The 17,413-nt window shown below is 47.8% G+C and overlaps 1 protein-coding gene across 4 annotated transcripts in view; it reads right to left on the reverse strand.

Moving 5' to 3' along the window:
• Positions 1–17,413, reverse strand: part of TNS3 (tensin 3) — a 307,731-nt gene that overhangs the window by 110,253 nt on the left and 180,065 nt on the right. For all 4 annotated transcript variants that reach the window (XM_008975482.5, XM_034964064.2, XM_034964063.4 and 1 more), the window contains exons 14-16: positions 16,057–16,186; positions 15,665–15,730; positions 12,081–12,185 (exon numbers count right to left, since the gene is read on the reverse strand). In XM_008975482.5, the coding sequence (XP_008973730.3) occupies positions 12,081–12,185; positions 15,665–15,730; positions 16,057–16,186 (301 nt within the window). The remainder of the gene's footprint in view (positions 1–12,080; positions 12,186–15,664; positions 15,731–16,056; positions 16,187–17,413) is intronic.

Raw genomic sequence — 17,413 nt, forward strand, 5'->3', positions numbered from 1 at the left:
CTCCCTCGCCTGTGGCCCACGTTCATGCCCCTGCTGATGTGCATGCCTCTGAAATCACAGAGGCCATACCAGTGTGGCGTCCACACATCACTGAGCACACCACATTGCTCACCCAACAACCACCTGTTGCCAGGGGAAGCTCCTCCAAGCTGTCCCAGCTCTCAACACCTCCACTCCCCAGACTGTTGTCCACTCCCAACAGACAACCTCGCCTGCCTTGCACAGGTCAAGTGACGCCACAGCCAGTGAACTCACTCCCAGTCTGCTCTCTACCCTTCTCTGCATCCTGGCTCCTGCACCAGGCACCCTGCTTTGGACACACTCATGGTGCTCTCAGTCTCCTGCCTCTCAATCCAGTCCCTGCCTGAACTGAGCTCGGCACATCAGCAGAAGGAGATTCACAGCCGGCGACCAAGCCCCCACTCTTGGCTTCACCAACTAGCCCTCTGACCCCTCAGTGTGGTAAAGATTAGATATGTTAATGCAAGCTGCACGCTCGGAAGGTTGTGCAGCTCATGAGCAGCACTCAGCAAGGGTGAGCTCTGACAACAACAACCATTAGCCATTCCAGCCCTGTCCTGGCCTCTGCACGGAGCTGTGCCATCCAATTCAGCTCTGTATCTGCAGCATCCAGCACTGCCGATGCTCAGAGAGGCAGGGAGGAGATAGAGACTGCATCCTGGATCCTACAGAGCCTGCCTGACAAGCACATGTGGCCTCTGGTTTTCTTTCATGAGCTTCCCAGAAGGTGACACTCTGCCTTCACTCCCCAGGTGACCTATTGGAATCTTCCAACTTATGATTAACAAGAGAGCAATATATTACGTGTACAGGAATAAAGAATGAACTCCCAATACTACGAGAAAGATGGTTTCCTTGCAGCCTCTGCCCACCCTCGGGAAAGCACCCATAGTGCCCATCACTCGGTGGCTCCCCCGCCGCTTTTCCTTCTGCCTCATCCCAGTCAGGGGCCCAGCAGCATCCCAGACTCACTGCTACGAGTTCAGGGGCAATGTATGGCTACTGCTGCCACCAAAGGACAGCTGTTGAGATCTTGGCAGAATTCCCACAATCAATCAACACCAAATCTTGCTATTGCTCTAATCATTTGGCCTAATTTCAGTGAGAATATATCCCAGGTCACAAATTAGCTCATATTCACACTGACAAAAATAAATACTATTGAATTTTCATAGTATAATTTTCCATAGACTGTCAACACCATGAATCCTAAATTAATTCAACTTTCCATGGTGAAGTCTGAAAGACTACTATGTCAAAGGGTGTATTTTCCTTGTTAAGAAATCATCACTATGCATTTATAAAGAAATACTAAACACATCTCTGGCTCTTGCAATGTGGAAGAAAACTTCCTGGGGACTGTTGTACCCTCCGCCTAGGCCCTATCAACTGGAGGGGGTCCCCTCACATCCACAACAGGCAGGTGCAGGCGGAGCGCACACAGGACATTTGCTGGGGACACCCTCCTCCTGTCCACAGAAACCTGTTTTCCCAGCTCCTGGGGTCAATGGCTTTCCCTGCACTTCGCATCAGTCTCTCGGGCCCTGGGGATTTAAATCTGGGCTCCCAGCTCCAGCCGGAGCAACTGTCACTGGGTGTCCACCCTCGACAGGCCTTGACCTTGGCTCCCTCTCTGTGACATGCTCTAATAACACTCCTGGCTCACATAGCAAAGTGGTCACCCTGTCTCTCACCCTGATCCATGGACCTCCATGCCAGGTCTCCCCGACAGACAGCCAGGCAGGCTCTAGGTGTATGGCTGTGCTGAGGCAACGAGCCGAGGCGGTCTCAGCTTTGCTCAGCCTGGCATGTGTCCCCATCCAGCACAGTGTCCACAGGGGGAAAGGAGTGCTGTGGAAACCAGCTTTCATCCCCAAAGTAGGTCAGAATTGCTCCTATCGGCAAGATAAACTGAGCAAGTCTGAAGATCCATTAAAGCTCGCTTTTCTTACATAACAGCACAAGCTGCCATTATATCAACCCTGTTTTTCAAGAAATAGCTGGATGTTTTACATAAAATATCCTCTGCAATCTGTGCTATGTTAAAAAATTTAAGTAAGGAACACGCCCACTAGTCTCTGACACCTATGCCTTCTACCTCACATGCCCTGCCCTCCATGGCATCTTAGATAACAGTAACGGAATACAACAACTGCATCCCCTCTGTCCTTGGACTTACAGAGAGAGTAAGTGACAATTTATATGCAACTGAATGCATGTTTAACATCAAGTAACTTGTTTGTCAACATTTAAACACAACTTTAACTATCTAAAGTCCCAGAATCAACTGTACAGGGCCAGAGTGCCCAACTTTCAATAGCAGAACTTGATCTTCAAACAAATCTTTATGCAGAAACCCAATATAAAAACAGAAAAAGATCAAGGTGGGGCTGGGGCTGTGGAGGGTTCTGACAGGAGTGGATGGAGAGAGGCTGGGGCTGCTCCTTAAGAACCAACTTGGAATCCTGGAGCCACAGGCATAGAGTTTGAAAGCTGTTGACCCCAAGAGTGTTGTTACTCCTAAGGTCAACGCCAGCACCAAGAACGTCACTGTAAAAGGCAGAAGAATCATTTGCTTAAAGGGAGCGTGCATGTGGATGGTGGTCTCCTAGCCCAGATGGCCGAATGGGGCCAGAGATGCAGGCCATGAGGGTGCACCTCCATGTAGGGGTCCCTGTCCCCATAAGGACAAAGGACCCAAGTCAAAGAGATTGTCCCAGCTGCACCTTTTGTATGAACACCTCCCTTTTCCACTAAGTCATCCGCAACCTTTCCCTCCCCTAGGAAGCCCTGGCAGTTCCGTCTTGCAGCACTTTCCAAAGAAAGGAGCAGATGAGACAGTCTTGCATGCATAATCTAAAAGGCCTCCCCAGACATTCCTTTAAGCCTGAAAGAGAAGAGCCAGGGCACGCACAAGTTCTACTCTTCCAGCCAAGGGCTGAAGAAGATGGTGAGGATGGTGGGCCGGGCACACAGAAGCATGTGCATGTGAGGAAGAGACTCTGCTTTTCTTCAATCCCAGCCTCGTTCTCTCACATTTTGGTTCTGTTTATCAAATACTTAAAGTCAGCAGGTGCTCTCTTTCCCCAACTTGGCACAAGTGCAATTGCAGGCTCTTACAGAGAGGCACAGTGAAGTTGCAGACCTGCCTCTTTCAGGCAATGGAGAGAAAGGTTCTACGCAAGGAAGACACAGATGGAAACTCAGCAGGTTTGATCACGTGCCATTCAGGCCCCCTACTCCTACCAGGAGATGGGCAGAAGAGCACATCTGGGAAGAGGGGCTTGACTGAGATGTAACTTGGAAAGTGGTGGCAGCAAGGGCCTTGTAAGAAGAATATGGACCAAACCCTCATTACACCAGGGTCTACACACACACACACTGCTGCTCACGCTGGGTGTGGGAAGCTTCGTGGCTCAGGGTCCCAGGGAGACTGTGGGGATGGAGCCCTCTTCCAGGTTCACATCTCAGGGAATCCACCAACAGAAGAACAGTCAAGGTTGTAGTCCCCATAGGTGGGAATTAGAGTCCAAAGATCTGCAGCTTTGGGGAAGGAAGGTAGGGCAGGGGCATGAATCATTGCATGCATGTTGGTTAAGTGGGCAGGGTCACCAAAGAGCAATGGAGATACTGATCACAAACAGCAGAGGAAAGTGAAAAGAGATTAAGAAGCACAGCTCCTCTGGACTCTAAGAAGACATAGTAGGCCAGGCGTGGTGGCTCACACCTGTAATCCCAGCACTTTGGGAGGTCCAGGTGGGCAGATCTCCTGAGGTGAGGAGATCGAGACTAGCCTGGCCAACATAGTGAAAACCCCATCTCTACTAAAAATACAAAAATTAGCTGGGCATGGTGGCAGGCACCTGTAGTCCCAGCTACTCGGGAGGCTGAGGCAGGGACAACTGCTTGAACCCGGGAGGTGGAGGTTGCAGTGAGCCAAGATTGGGCCGCTGCACTCCAGCCTGGGTCTCAGAGCGAGATTTCCTCTCAAAGAAAGAAAAAAAAGAAAAAGAAGAAGAAAGAAGAAGAAAAAGGGGAGAGGGAGAGGGAGGAGAAGAGAAGAAGAAGCAGAAGCAGAAACAGAAGAAGCAGAAGAAGCAGAAGCAGAAGAAGCAGAAGCAGAAGAAGCAGAAGCAGAAGAAGCAGAAGCAGCAGAAGCAGAAGCAGAAGAAGGAGCAGAGGAAGAAAAAGAAGAAGAAGAAGAAGAAGATGAAGAAGAAGAAGAAGAAGAAGCAGAAGAAGAAGCGGAAGTGGAAGCAGAAGCAGCAGAAGCGGAAGCGGAAGCAGAAGCAGAAGAAGCAGCAGAAGCAGAAGCAGAAGAAGAAGAAGAAGAAGAAGAAGAAGAAGAGGGAGAAGACACAGTAACTGCAGAAATACAAACAAGCCATCCACCTTGTAGACCCGTCTGCATGCACAGGACACCCCGTCCAGTGGGATATCGGGGGTACCCTTCCTCCCAGGAAGCAGAGGAGGCCCAAGGTTTGTGTGCCGACTGGGGGTTGGGAGGCCCTGAGGACCCAGGACAAATCCAGCCAACTCTCGGCACCTCTTTCTCTGTCCCAGGGGGTGATGCTACTTAACTATTAAGGCCACTCTTGTGGGCTGATTTCTGCAAACTTGTACAGGACAACATACAACTTGAGCCAATTCCTCTGATTCCTGTTGGATTCGAAAAGTAACGAACACTTAATGAGATGGCGGCTCAGGGACTGGAACAACTCTTTTGACTGCCCCCAATGCCACCCTCACTCTTCTGATGGAGTGTATCAATTTTTTGAAAGTAACACCCACACGACTTGATCCTGGTTTTAACAGAGGGTAGGCCTCTCGCACTTGAGACAGGAGGAAGCCGGCGCCCCCAGGCCACTCTCTCAGGTGACATTGAGGAAGATTTGCTGTTTGGTCTGCGATCACGCCTGCAAGGGGGTCCTTTGGTGTTTGTGGGTTGGAGGCTTGCAGCCTCAATTCACAATCAAGAGATGCAGAGGGAGGAAATCTCAGGCTCAGAACAGGACTACCCGCCCATCTGGCCCGTTTCTGTCTCATACAACTTCAGTTGCCTGATGACAGCTGCTTTTTACTGGAGCTATCTAAGCAAGCAATGCTTAGAAAAGCCCGGTTTGGGGGCAAGACCTAAAGAAATATTCTTCTGCCTGGTGCAGAGTCAAATGTCATAGGGTGGCTGAATACCATGCAAAGCGCCCTGGAGCAGCTCTCGATGCTGGGGGACAGCATTCCATCTTGCCAACAAGGACCGAGGCTGCAGACACAAGGCACTGTGTATACCCAAGCACTCAGCAAAAAGCAGAGCCAAGACTGAAGGATCTGTCAGGTGCCATCGGCCCCCTCCTCCACTAAAGTTGTCAAAGTTTACTTCAATTTCCAAATCTTAAAACCCAACAATGTCTGGGGAGGAAATTTTTCAAATCCATTTTCAAAGTGGCAATACTTGAATGGTCTCAGCTTGATCTGGCACTTCCCGGCCAGCTCTGCACACTGCAGCCAGCGTTTCCTGACCCAACATGTCGTCGTGGTAGCCCATTCCTGGAGCTCGGAAAAGTATTCTGAGAACGCGGTATGGCCACTTCAGGACTGTGTCTTATTGCGAAGGCTGCAGACAAATGTGAATCTCCTCTGTCTGCCTGCTCTAGCAGCCCCATGGGAGCCCCAAAGCCTGGATTCTGGGAATGTTCATCAAGGTATCCACTTAAAGTGGCAGAGCCCAGGCCTGGCAATGCCACAGCCCTCGTCCTGCACACTCTTGGATTGGTAAGTTTGAGCTGCACTCAAAAAGTCCTAGGTCAAGGCAAGAAACCAAGGACAAGAGTGACAGAGCAGGCCTTCATCTCCAACCCTCAGACATTCTTGAAGCTTCCCTGCTGCTCAACCCTTCCTCTAAATCTGTCACAGAGTCTCACTCATCTACCTCCTAAATATCTAAAGGCCCCTACTATCCATCACCAGAGCCACACCCAAGTCCAGGCCTCCGTCAGTTCTTAGCTGGGGAGTCCAGAAGCCCATTCTCTACTCTCCTTCCTCTCCAGACTCTGCCTCCCAGAGGGCGTCTTCCAGCCTCTTTGTTACCTCTCTGTATCCTCCAGTCATGTGGCACCTGGGATCCTCATTGTCACCCAGCAAAGGAGCCAGGCTCATGAAAGGAAGCTGACATTCCCCGATCTCACGATCCATCACACACAGCACCTCTTACTTCCTCCTGCACACACCAGCCAGGCGGAACACACTTCCACCCCATGAATATGTGCTGCTCGCCTATGCCCCATGCCCAGGGCTAGGCATACCCTGTCTGCATTCCCTACCTGCAAGGGCTGTCCTCTTCGTGAATCTCCTTGGATTGTACAGGCAAAGTGGTTGTTTCTCTTCAATTCTTTCCTAATTCCTGGTACCCAATTATGGTACCTGGTGCACCCTGTGGCAACAACTGATGTATATCTGTGTCTTCCCAATTAGAGGGTCTGCTGTGTTTCTTCCTGCGCCCACCCCAGCATCAGAGCCATGGCAATTCCCAAGAAAATATGAGATGTGTGAATATGACAAATGGTGTGTATGATAACAAAAATCTCAGAGTTGGAGGGAGGTATCTTTAGAGTCATCCAATTACAACAGGCCACTTTACAGACTGGGAAAGTGAAAGAGAATGTGGCTTATGAGAGCAAGTAGAAAGCATCCCAATGGGGAGTGTGGCCACTGACACGGATGCTCCAGAGACGTCCAGCGAGGAAAATGAGATGTTCTCCATAGGGCTCAGCAACATGGGGGTCCAGGGCTTTGCAGAGCCTCCCTGAAGAGTACTGTGGGGAGAATCCTGTCTGGAGGGGCTGAGGCCCAATGGTGGGGAGAAAAAGGAAGCGAGGCCATCTTTCATCACTCTGAGCCATGAAGAGGAGGGAGTAGTGGGATCTGTCTACACACTGCGTTCTTGGTGGTGACAATACAAATCCAGGGACACATATGCTGCTGTGGGCATTCCCTTAGACCATCACAGCAAGTCTGATCCTGAAAGAGCAGGTACATCCTGCTAGGGTAAGAAATCCCCCCACCCACAGCCCTCTTGTGTGACGAGGAGGTGGGGCACCCAGTGAGACTCAGCCCAGTCTCACTGAGTCTCAAAGTCTCAAAGAGGAAAGTCAAGGGTATGAGCCCTGTCCTGCACGGTCTTGAGCACAAGACACACTCTGAGCCACAGCTGCCATCGCCGACAGTGTACAACGCCAGAAGGCTACCAGGGTCCCTGGCCAGTTCCTAGCTTTTGATTTCTCTTTGGATCTGCTCTCTTTATCTCTAAAATGGGCTCACAGGCTCTCTCGAGGATTGAAACACCATAGTGAGGCTTCCGGCAGGCAGCCACACTGTGTGCCGCGAGACATTCTTCCCTCTCCTCGGGGACAGCAACTACCCCTGGGAACACTGACACGACTGCCGTCCCCTGCAGCCACCACCTGCCAGGACCACAGACCCACGGGGAGACCAGGACCATGTGCTCCTCTCTGTGCTGTAGACAGGGCGTTTGTAATCACTTGCCCACATTGGAACGGATTCAAGGCCGGCTCCTTTCTGAGTATAGAAGCAGAATGTTGTGCTCACACATCAAAGCCAGCGCTCCCCTAACAGGCCCAGATTGAAGGCAGCTGCGGAGGGCTCCATTCCAGGACGGCAACCACTGCTAGAGATAAATGCGGCTTAAGTCAACATTTTTGGGGTTTTTTAACCAGGCGGGGGGGGGGGGGGATAGAAAAGGCAGGGGCAGGGGTGGAAAAGAGTGCCGCAATACATCATTTTCCCAGCTAAAAGAGAATGTTTCAGAGGCTGCCAAACCTTCCTTAACTCCTCAAAGCATTGGACAGCTCTGAAGACTAAAGCCCTGGTGGGAATGCGGCTGGGACTCAGCCTTTCACCCGCCAGGCGGCGTCCAGTCCAGGGACCTGAGCCAGGCACTGCTGACCGCAGGCAAGAGCGAAGACTGCCTGGAGTAATAGCTCACCAATGCAGCACACCGGCCTCCATGCCAAAGAGGGGCTGAGGAGGGCTGCAGAGTGGAAGAGAGGAGGGAAATTCAGCAAGGATGAGTTTTCTATCCAAAGGTGACTACTCTTTCTGGGGAACACCTTCTCAAAAGGACCCAAGCCTGGGGATTCTGCAGAACTTTGATGGCAGAGGTGGTGATGGCAGCCTTGTGTCTCACAGGGAGAACTTGGAAACCCTGCAGGAGTGCAGCAATAAGATCAAACGCACTTTGGAAGCCCCTCTAAGGGAATCCAGTGTGCTCAGTGAGAAGGACATGGGAAGAAAGTTTAAAGATGTGCACAGATGCTCAAGGAGGTGGGTTAAGTGAAAAACTCAGGCTATAAAACAATGCACAGGCTGATCCTACTACGAGAAATTACATGATATTTAGAAATCATGCCAAAAATACACCAATGACGAGTGCTTCATCTCTAGACGGTAAGATGGCGGTCATTATTCCATCTTTTTGATAATTTACATCTTCAAAAAATATTGATACAAGCTTAAATGTATGTAAAAGAAAGAAAGAAAAGCATAAAACTCACTCCATTGAATCAGGTACCCCAGACACGCCAGACAGCACGTGGGGATGGAGGGTCAGGAGGAGCGGATGCAGATTTGAGGAAAGGCTCCGTGCTTGTTTGTAACTCAGGAGCTGGAATTCTCAAGAATGCTCAGGCAGTGGTTCAAGGGAAGGTTGCTGAGATCCAGTTTTGGGAGAGGACTCAGATTCCGTGCGGCGGGTTCTGGGCTAAGCATCCGGATACCAGTCCTGAGCTCGCTCTGAGTCCTCCCCTGTCACTCCACCTCCCTGGGGGTGCTCATGGGCTTCAGATATCATCGAGGCTGCAAGGGATGAACCAGGCACTGGGAGGAGGCTGCACTCTCACCCACTATATCCCTGAGGAGTCTGGGCGTGACTCTGCCCATAAAGGGGGTCTCTGCTGCTTTATGAAGCCTGGAAGCAGTGATGACAAAGCTGTGAATCTGGCTGCAAAGTGTACCTGGCTGCCTTGGCACCCTATCCGACTCCTCACCCTCCTGTCTGGGAACCACTCTCTCCCGGGTGTCCTTCCCACTCTGCCCTGTCCTTCTCAGTTTCTTTCCAGAACTCCTATGCACCCACTCCCAACTGGCTCCATCTTTTGCATGGCAATGCCAGACCTTCTCTACTCGCCCCTAGACCCAACTCTCGGTGACACAGAGTCCCGAGTGCATGCCCAGACCATCACCTGCATGGCTCCACCACCTCCAACCACACAGTCCACAGCAGTCTCCCACCTGCTCACACCACTGGCTCAGAAGATGCTGCATGAAAAATACACCAATGGGAATTGTGATTTGTAATGTCAGGGCCTTAGATATTTAAAGTTCAAATTGCTTCTCTAATCATTCATTCAAGAAACATGCATTGAGTATCCGCTATGGACTGAATATTTGTGTCCCCTAAGATTCATATGTCAAAACCTAATCCCCAGAGTGATGGTATTAGGAGGCAGGACCTTTGGCGGTGCTCAGAGCATAAGGGTGGAACCCCTATAAGTGGGATTGATGCCCTCAGAAAGGAGGCTCCAAGGAGCTCCCTTTCCTCACCACCATGTGGAGACACAAGAAGGCAGGAGTTGGCAACCAGATGACAGCCCTCACCAGAATCCGCCAGGCTGGCTGCCTGATCTTGGACTTCCCAGCCTCTCAAAGTAGGAGAAATACACGCTTGTTGTTTAAGACACCCAGGTTATGGTCATCTGTCAAGGCAGCGTGAATGGGCTGAGAGGGCCTCAAAGTAAAGAAGTATCTCCCTCTGCATCTTCAGGAGACACTGCGGTGGCTGAGAGTCTTTAAGACTGAATTCTGTCTATTTCACCCAGTGATAACGGCAAGTCCTCCACAATGTATGGATCTATACACACACGCTCACACACGTAATTCCACAGATTCTCTGTAAAGTTTCATGTAACCCCTAAAGGATGGTGAACACTCAACTGATTTTCTGTCTATATGTTTTCTACATAAAATCAACGTAGGTCCTTCACCACCTGTGAGTGACGTGCTGCAGGCGCCCAGCTTTCAGTTCCCTGGTTGTGACATGGGAAGGATAAAGCCTGCCCCGCAGGCAGGTCACAGGCTTAGCTGGGAGCCAGCTTGCAGACAAGAGCGGGGCACCCACGGAGGGACTGAGCACAGAGCTGCCCTCCAGAGCATGCTCCTTACAGGAGCTGGGGCTCCTCCACACTGTCCACCGGACTTCACTGCTCCCCTCTTACAGCATTGGCACAGAGAACACCCACCTGTGTTTTAGAACCCCTGCCTCCCTCATGGTCAATAACCCTCCAGGCTCACCCCTCCCTTGGCAAGCAAGGAACCTCCCAGCATCACGAGAATGACCTTTCCACAACTCGCTTCCCTGTTCTCCGTGAGACTCGGCACAGCCACTGATTCGTCACCTCAGGACAGAGCGCTGCTCACTGGCTCCCATGCAGCAAGGGACCTCTCTGGTAAAATCCACTCGCCTCAGCCTGGAATTTAGGATGCTAAGTCAGCTGTCCTCAGAGTCCCCATCCAGCTCTCCAAATTAGCCTCTTTCCCCATCTTGCCTTGCGCTGATTATTTACACACTTCACCAGCCACCGCTTCACCCTTCTCTCCTCCAGTGGAAAACATCACCATGTGATGGACAGAATATAGCTATGCAGATGCAAACAGACGCTACTGGAAAAAGAGCTCTGTGATCAAAAAGTTTGATAACTGTTGTTTGATAAATCTTATGAAATTATTCTCACAGCTTTAAGATTCCAGTGTGCACTGTGATCTTTTGAGAGACAATGTATCATTTTGCAAGAGTTTTCAGCTACATTTCTGTTAACGTGCTGGTTATCTGGAAGGACCGGTGTGCTGAATAATTCACACCAGCAAAGAACACTCTGTTTACTTTACAGGCCAGAGCAAAGCTCTCCCCGTCCACAACTTGCCCACTAGCCCCAGATTTCATCTGTGTTTTAATGTCCTTACCATCAACATTCCATCTGTGGGTCTCCACCTCTGGTCCAGGTGTATTTGGGTTGCAACAATTCCTTGAGTTGAAATTCCATCCCACAAGGCCTATGAAGGAGCAAGCTTTTCCCCAGGACAACAGAGAGGAGCCATGTGCTGCCCTGGGACACACAATTGGTGTCCTTTCTCACTAACCACAGACACCCCCTTCCTGGAGTCATGGGAAGCTCAGCGATCCACAAAGATGAGGCGCTACTGCGGTTCTTTCCACAACACTTGCTTTTAGCTATTTTACATCTGGATGTAACTAATCTGACAAAAAGTGTTTTAATTTCTTTCCCAAAGCAAGTCTGATTCTCAATCGGCGGTTGAAAAAGACAAGGGATCAGCATGACATGCTAGGAAAAGCCTCAATTCCCCTCCTTTGAAATCAGCCTCCAGTTGTGTCTTGTGGAGATTCCAGCACACAGCTGCCCCTTCCTTCCTTTCCTCCTTCACGCTCCTAGCTATGACCCAATGTGCATATTACACAGGTGAACAGAGGACATGTTTGAGTGAGACGGTTTCACGAAAACAGAGATTTAAATGATACAGCCATAAATCAGGAACACTAGACTAACAAGCAAACAGAAATTAAAACAAGATGTCTGTTGCGTGTGGGGCCGTACAACAGTAGCTAGGTTGGCTATGGCCAGCGCTTGGCATCCCCATATGCAAAGAGGAAGGGAGGGAAGAAGGGGGAACGGTCCCTGGCATTATACATACACACAAGTTCAGGCCAAGGAGCTCCTGGATGTAACTTCACTGACAGCTCATCCACCCGTTACAGCTTCACAAAAAGCCCTGACCCAAACTCACCGTGCCTTATTCTCACGAAGACCCTCAAAACTCACAACTGTGTCACACGAAGGTGTGATTCTGGACCTCTGAGAAAACAGGGGTAATTTTTTCTTCTTAGCAGACTGCAAAATACTTCAGATATTTGAGTGGGCTGTCTTCCCTGTGCCCTTTGCCTCCGTAACTGCACACAAGATGAACACACGCACCTTCTCCATCTGCACTGAGGTTCTCGTACGAGTCCCAGCGTATCAGTGGGTCTGTTGTGTTGTAGTCCACAATCACACCGTGGTCGTTGTACAAGTGTTCGGACCCTGCACAGAGCACAGGCAGCAACATTAGTCCCAGTGAAACCCATCACCTCCATCCACCCGACTCCACCATAAGGACAAGTGAGCAGCCTGACTTGAGCAGGAGAGAGAGGCCTCTCCATCCTCCACCCTCCTGCCAGGAGCCACAACACTAATCAGAGACTGTGGAGGATTTTCCACAACTAGAACCATAGTTAAAGCCACGAGGGGGAAGGGATAAGCAAGCACTGATCTTTCGTCCACTGTGAACCAGGCTTGGACACTTCTGCAAAACAGGAGTCTTCAGACCACCTCACTGATGAGGACACAGAGGCCCGGTAAGCTGTCTCTGAGCCTCAGAGCCCACAGATTTGAATCCAGGCTCCATGCTCTCAGATCCACACTCCTCCCTTCAAGTCTTTTTAGGAATACCAAGGGGATTTTTAACACACAAGCCATGTATTTAAAGGTTTTTGCCTAAATCTGTGACAATGAACATAGAAAAAGCATGATTATTTCCACAGCTATTAAAAAGGGAAACAAAACTCCCATGCATGTGGATCTTGGTGATGGATCTGGACAATTCACCTTGATGATATAGGGACTGGTTTCTTTTGAAATATATTTTTTAGGGAAAAAAAATTGTTTCGCACATAATACTTGCAGCCTACTATACTTCTAATTCTCTTTTTAAAATGCTGGTTACTTTGGGGTTAATGATGAAATCATGATGGAAATTTAAAAATTCCTTGAAATGAATGATAATAGTGACACAAGTTATCAAAACCTCTGGGATACAGCAAAGCAAGTGTTAAGAGGAAAGTTTATAGCACTAAATGCCTACATCAAAAAGTCTGAAAGATCACATATTGACAACCTCATGTCACACCTCAAGGAACTAGAGAAGCAAGAATAAACTAAACACGAAGCTAGTAGAAGAAAATAAAAAACAAAAATCAGTGCAGAACTAAATGAAATTGAAACAAAATACAAAAGATCAATGAAACAAAAAGCTGGTATTTTGAAAAGATAAACAAAACTGATAGACCATTAGCTAGATTAACCAAGGAGAGAGAAGATTCAAATAAATTCAATTAGAAATGAAACGAAACATTACAACCGGCACGAAAGATCATTCAAGACTATTATGAACACCTTTATGTATATAAACTACAAAACTGAGAGAAAATTGGTCAATTCCTGGACACAGACAACCCTCCTCGATTAAATCAGGAAGAAATAGAAACCCTGAACAGACTAGTAAAAAGCAGTGAAAATGAATCAATAATTTTTTTAATGCCAATAAAAAAGAGCCCAGGGCCAGATGGATTCACAGCTGAATTCTACCATCCATTCAAAGAACTGGTGCCAATCCTACTGAACAATTCCAAAAGACTGAGAAAGAGGAATTGTCCCTAACTAACTCATTCTATGAAGCCAGTATCACCCTGATACCAAAACTAGGAAAGAATATAACAACAAAAAAAAAAAAGAAAATCACAGACAAATATCCCTGATGAACATAGATGCAAAAATCTTCAATAAAATACTAGCTAACTGAATCTAACAGTACATTAAACAGATAATACACCATGATCAAGTGGATTTCATCCCAGGAAAGCAGGGATGATTTAACATATAGAAGTCAATAAATGTGATACACCATACAAACGGAATTAAAAACAAAAACCATATGTCATTTCAGTAGATGTGAAAAAGGCATTCGATAAAATCTAGCATCCCTTTATGATAAAAACACTCAACAAACTAGGCATAGAAGGGACTTACCTCAAAATAATAAAAGCCATGTATGACAAACCCATAGCCAATGTCATACTGAATGGGGAAAGGTTGAAAGCATTCCCCCTGAGAAGTGGAACAAGACAAGGATGCCTACCTTCACCACTTCTATTCAACATAGTACTGGAATAGTACTGCCAGAGCAATCAGCTAAGAGAAAGAAATAAAGCGCACCTAAATCGGAAAACAGGAATTAAAACTGTTGCTATTTGCCAATGATATGATCATATACCTAGAAAACACTAAAGACTCCTCCAAAAGACTTCTAGATTTGATAAACGAATTCAGTAAAGTATCAGGTTTCAAAATCAATGTACACATATCTGTAGCACTGCTATACACCAACAATGACCAAACTGACAGTCAAATTAAGAACTCAATTCTTTTTACGACAGCTGAAAAAAAAAAAAAAAACTAGAAATATACTTAATCAAAACGTGAAAGATCCATACGAGGAGAACTACAAAACACTGATGAAAGAAATCAGAAATGACACAAACAAGTGGAAACACATCCCATGCTCATGGATTGGAAGAATCAATATACTGAAAACTACCATACTGTCCAAAGCAATCTACAGATTCAATGCAATTCCTATCAAAATACTAATATCATTTTTCACGAAATTAGAAAAAAAAATCCTAAAATTCATATGGAACCAAAAAGGGGCCCAAATGGCCAAAGCAATCCTAAAAACAAAACAAAACAAAAATCTGGAGGCATCACACTATTGGACTTCAAACTATACTAAAAGGCTATAGTTACCAAAACATCATGGTATAAAAGTAGACACACAGATCAATGGAACAGAATAGAGAATCCAGAAATACAACTGACTACAACTGATTGATCTTCAACAAAGCATACAAAAACATAAACTGGGGAAAGAATACCCTATTTAACAAACGGTGCTGGGAAAACTGGCTAGCCACATGTAGAAGAATAAGACTGGATCCCCATTTCTCACCTTATATTATAAAAATCAACTCAAGATGGATCCAAGATTTAAATCTAAGACCTGAAACCATAAAAAGTCTAGAAGACAACCTAGGAAAAACTCTTCTGGACATTTGCCTAGGCAAATAATCCATGACTAAGACCCCAAAAGCAAATGCAACAGAACAAAAATAAGTAAATGGGACCTAATTAAACTAAAAATCTTCTGTACCACAAAAGAAATAATCATCAGAGTAAACAGAACCCACGGAGTGAGAGAATATTTGCAAACTATGCATCTAACAAAGAGCTAATATCCAAAATCTGCAAGGAACTCGAACAAATCCTCAAAAAAAAAAACCAAATAATCCCATCAAAAAGTGGGCAAATGATATGAACAGACATTTTTCAAAAGATATACAAATGGCCAAAAAACACATGAAACAATGCTAAACATCACTAACCACCAGAGAAATGCAAATTAAAACCACAATGCAATACTACCTTACTCCTACAAGAATGGCCAGTCATGCCCAAGGCTCTCCTGGCTGAGTGGTTGTGAGCAAGTCACGCCACTTCTGGGGCTTACTGACACAAGTGGGCCTTCTTGTTCCACTATCCAATATCCTACATTTAAATAAAATTAATCACAGAAATCTCCAAATATGCACAAAGGCAGGAGACTAGTACTACAGCCCCAGCGTAGCCATCATGCACCTTTCACCAGTGTCAACAAGGACCTCCCAGTATTCCACCAAGCTACCCACCTTGAATCTTCTCAGGGGTGGCAGAGAAGACTAATTCAACCTTCCCATAGTCAGGAAAACGGTCATCTGAAAAAAACAATGTATTTTAACACATTTGTGGAGGCGATTAACCGGAAAAGTATGGACTGACTTTGTCCTTTATTCCAACCAGTACAGCACCACTCCCAAATCTGCAATAAAGACACCCCATGATACAGAAAGTATAGGCAGTTTCATTGGTTATCCATAATTTTTTTCCCCCAGGGATCAATGATCATTTTCTCCTACTTTGGGAACAATTTTGTCAGTAGGCTGAATTTTGGAAAGAGGGTAAAGGGGATAGTGAAAGAATCAACCAAGGAGGTTCAACCGCAGCTGCCCACAAGCACAGGGCCACCAGCTCCGCGCCTCACCTTTGCTGGCATTGTCCAGATCCTCCTTCCCAAACACCAGCCCGTAGCCCTGCACAGCCCCAGTGTGAAACTGCAGGCGGAAAATGACGTCACGGGTGGCCGAGCGGTATTTCTTGTGGTAGCATTTCACCTGGGTTAGAGAGACAAAACAAAACAAAGTAGCTGCAGCGGGGGACACACGTTCCCGGCAAGGAACACACTCCGCGGAGGCCGGCACAGCAGGGCCTCCCCTCTGGACTCTGGCTGGGAGTTCACGCTTTGGAGTGGAACTTCAGCCCTGGGGCACAGGCGCCTGCAGACAGCTGGGGTGCAGGCAGAGGCACCACACTGCTGCTGCTGGGTGCGGGGCTCCACTGGAGGCTTCAATGTGTTCCCTGTGCTGCTCCTGTGGAACCACGGCTCTGAACACCACTATCGCTAGTCCTCAGAGAGGCCACACCTAAACCCTTTCAGACCACGTGAATGTGCCCTGTTTTGGAACACATCCGAAAAACAGAATTCCATGGTCTCTTTTTTCTAGACTTTAACAACTGATTGTGATAGCTTTTCTTTGATCTCAATGCTCCATGTTGCAACTTAAAGCTTTTTGTTTTCCAAAAAGAAGCAGCCAGTCATTACTGTGTGTACTATCCTAAATGATTATGTGCATGCTGTAATTTAGAGACAGAGACACAAAGAAGGAGGAAGGGAGAGAGGGAGACAGAGAGGGTGTTGGCATTTAGACAAGTGTTCAGAATCACCCTGATGTGATTTGAACTCAAGCTGGGGTTCATGAGGTCCCCAGGGTGCAGCTCAAGCACCCTAAATGATTGTGCCAATGAGCCAAAGGGTAGAGCAAGCCCCTCCTTGCAGATGCTTGGCATGTGGGGAACGGTGGGCAGAGCAGGAGCCTGAGTGTCCTGACCTGCCTTTATAACTAGGGCCCCCCTGCTTCTTGTGACCGTGCGCAGCACTGGCATTATTGGAAGGGTTCTCAGGCCACAGCTGGGGGAGCTGCAGGGACAGGGACACCCCTCACTCAGAGATCAGGGACAGGACCACCAGGTAGTGGCACTTTCCCAAATCCCCAGAAGGTCGAAGGCCCTGGACAGGCTGGATTCTGCTCTCAGACCAAACCGTGCACAGGCAGGTACCTCCCCCACCCCGAGGCTGTGGGGTAGTGACTACCAGAGACAGCCACGTTCCCGTAAAAGAGACTTTTCTTGGAGAAAGATGGCTTTAAAATATCACATGCCTCACAACAGTAAATGAGAAGCCACCGCAGCAGGTATGATCCGGACCAGCATGCGGGAGAATTCTGCAGGGAGGGTCTTCCCTAACCAGATGAACATCCACCAGAGGAACAAAAAGCCCAGAA

The sequence above is a fragment of the Pan paniscus genome, chromosome 6 (assembly GCF_029289425.2).
Source record: "Pan paniscus chromosome 6, NHGRI_mPanPan1-v2.0_pri, whole genome shotgun sequence".
Taxonomy (NCBI): Eukaryota; Metazoa; Chordata; class Mammalia; order Primates; family Hominidae; genus Pan; species Pan paniscus.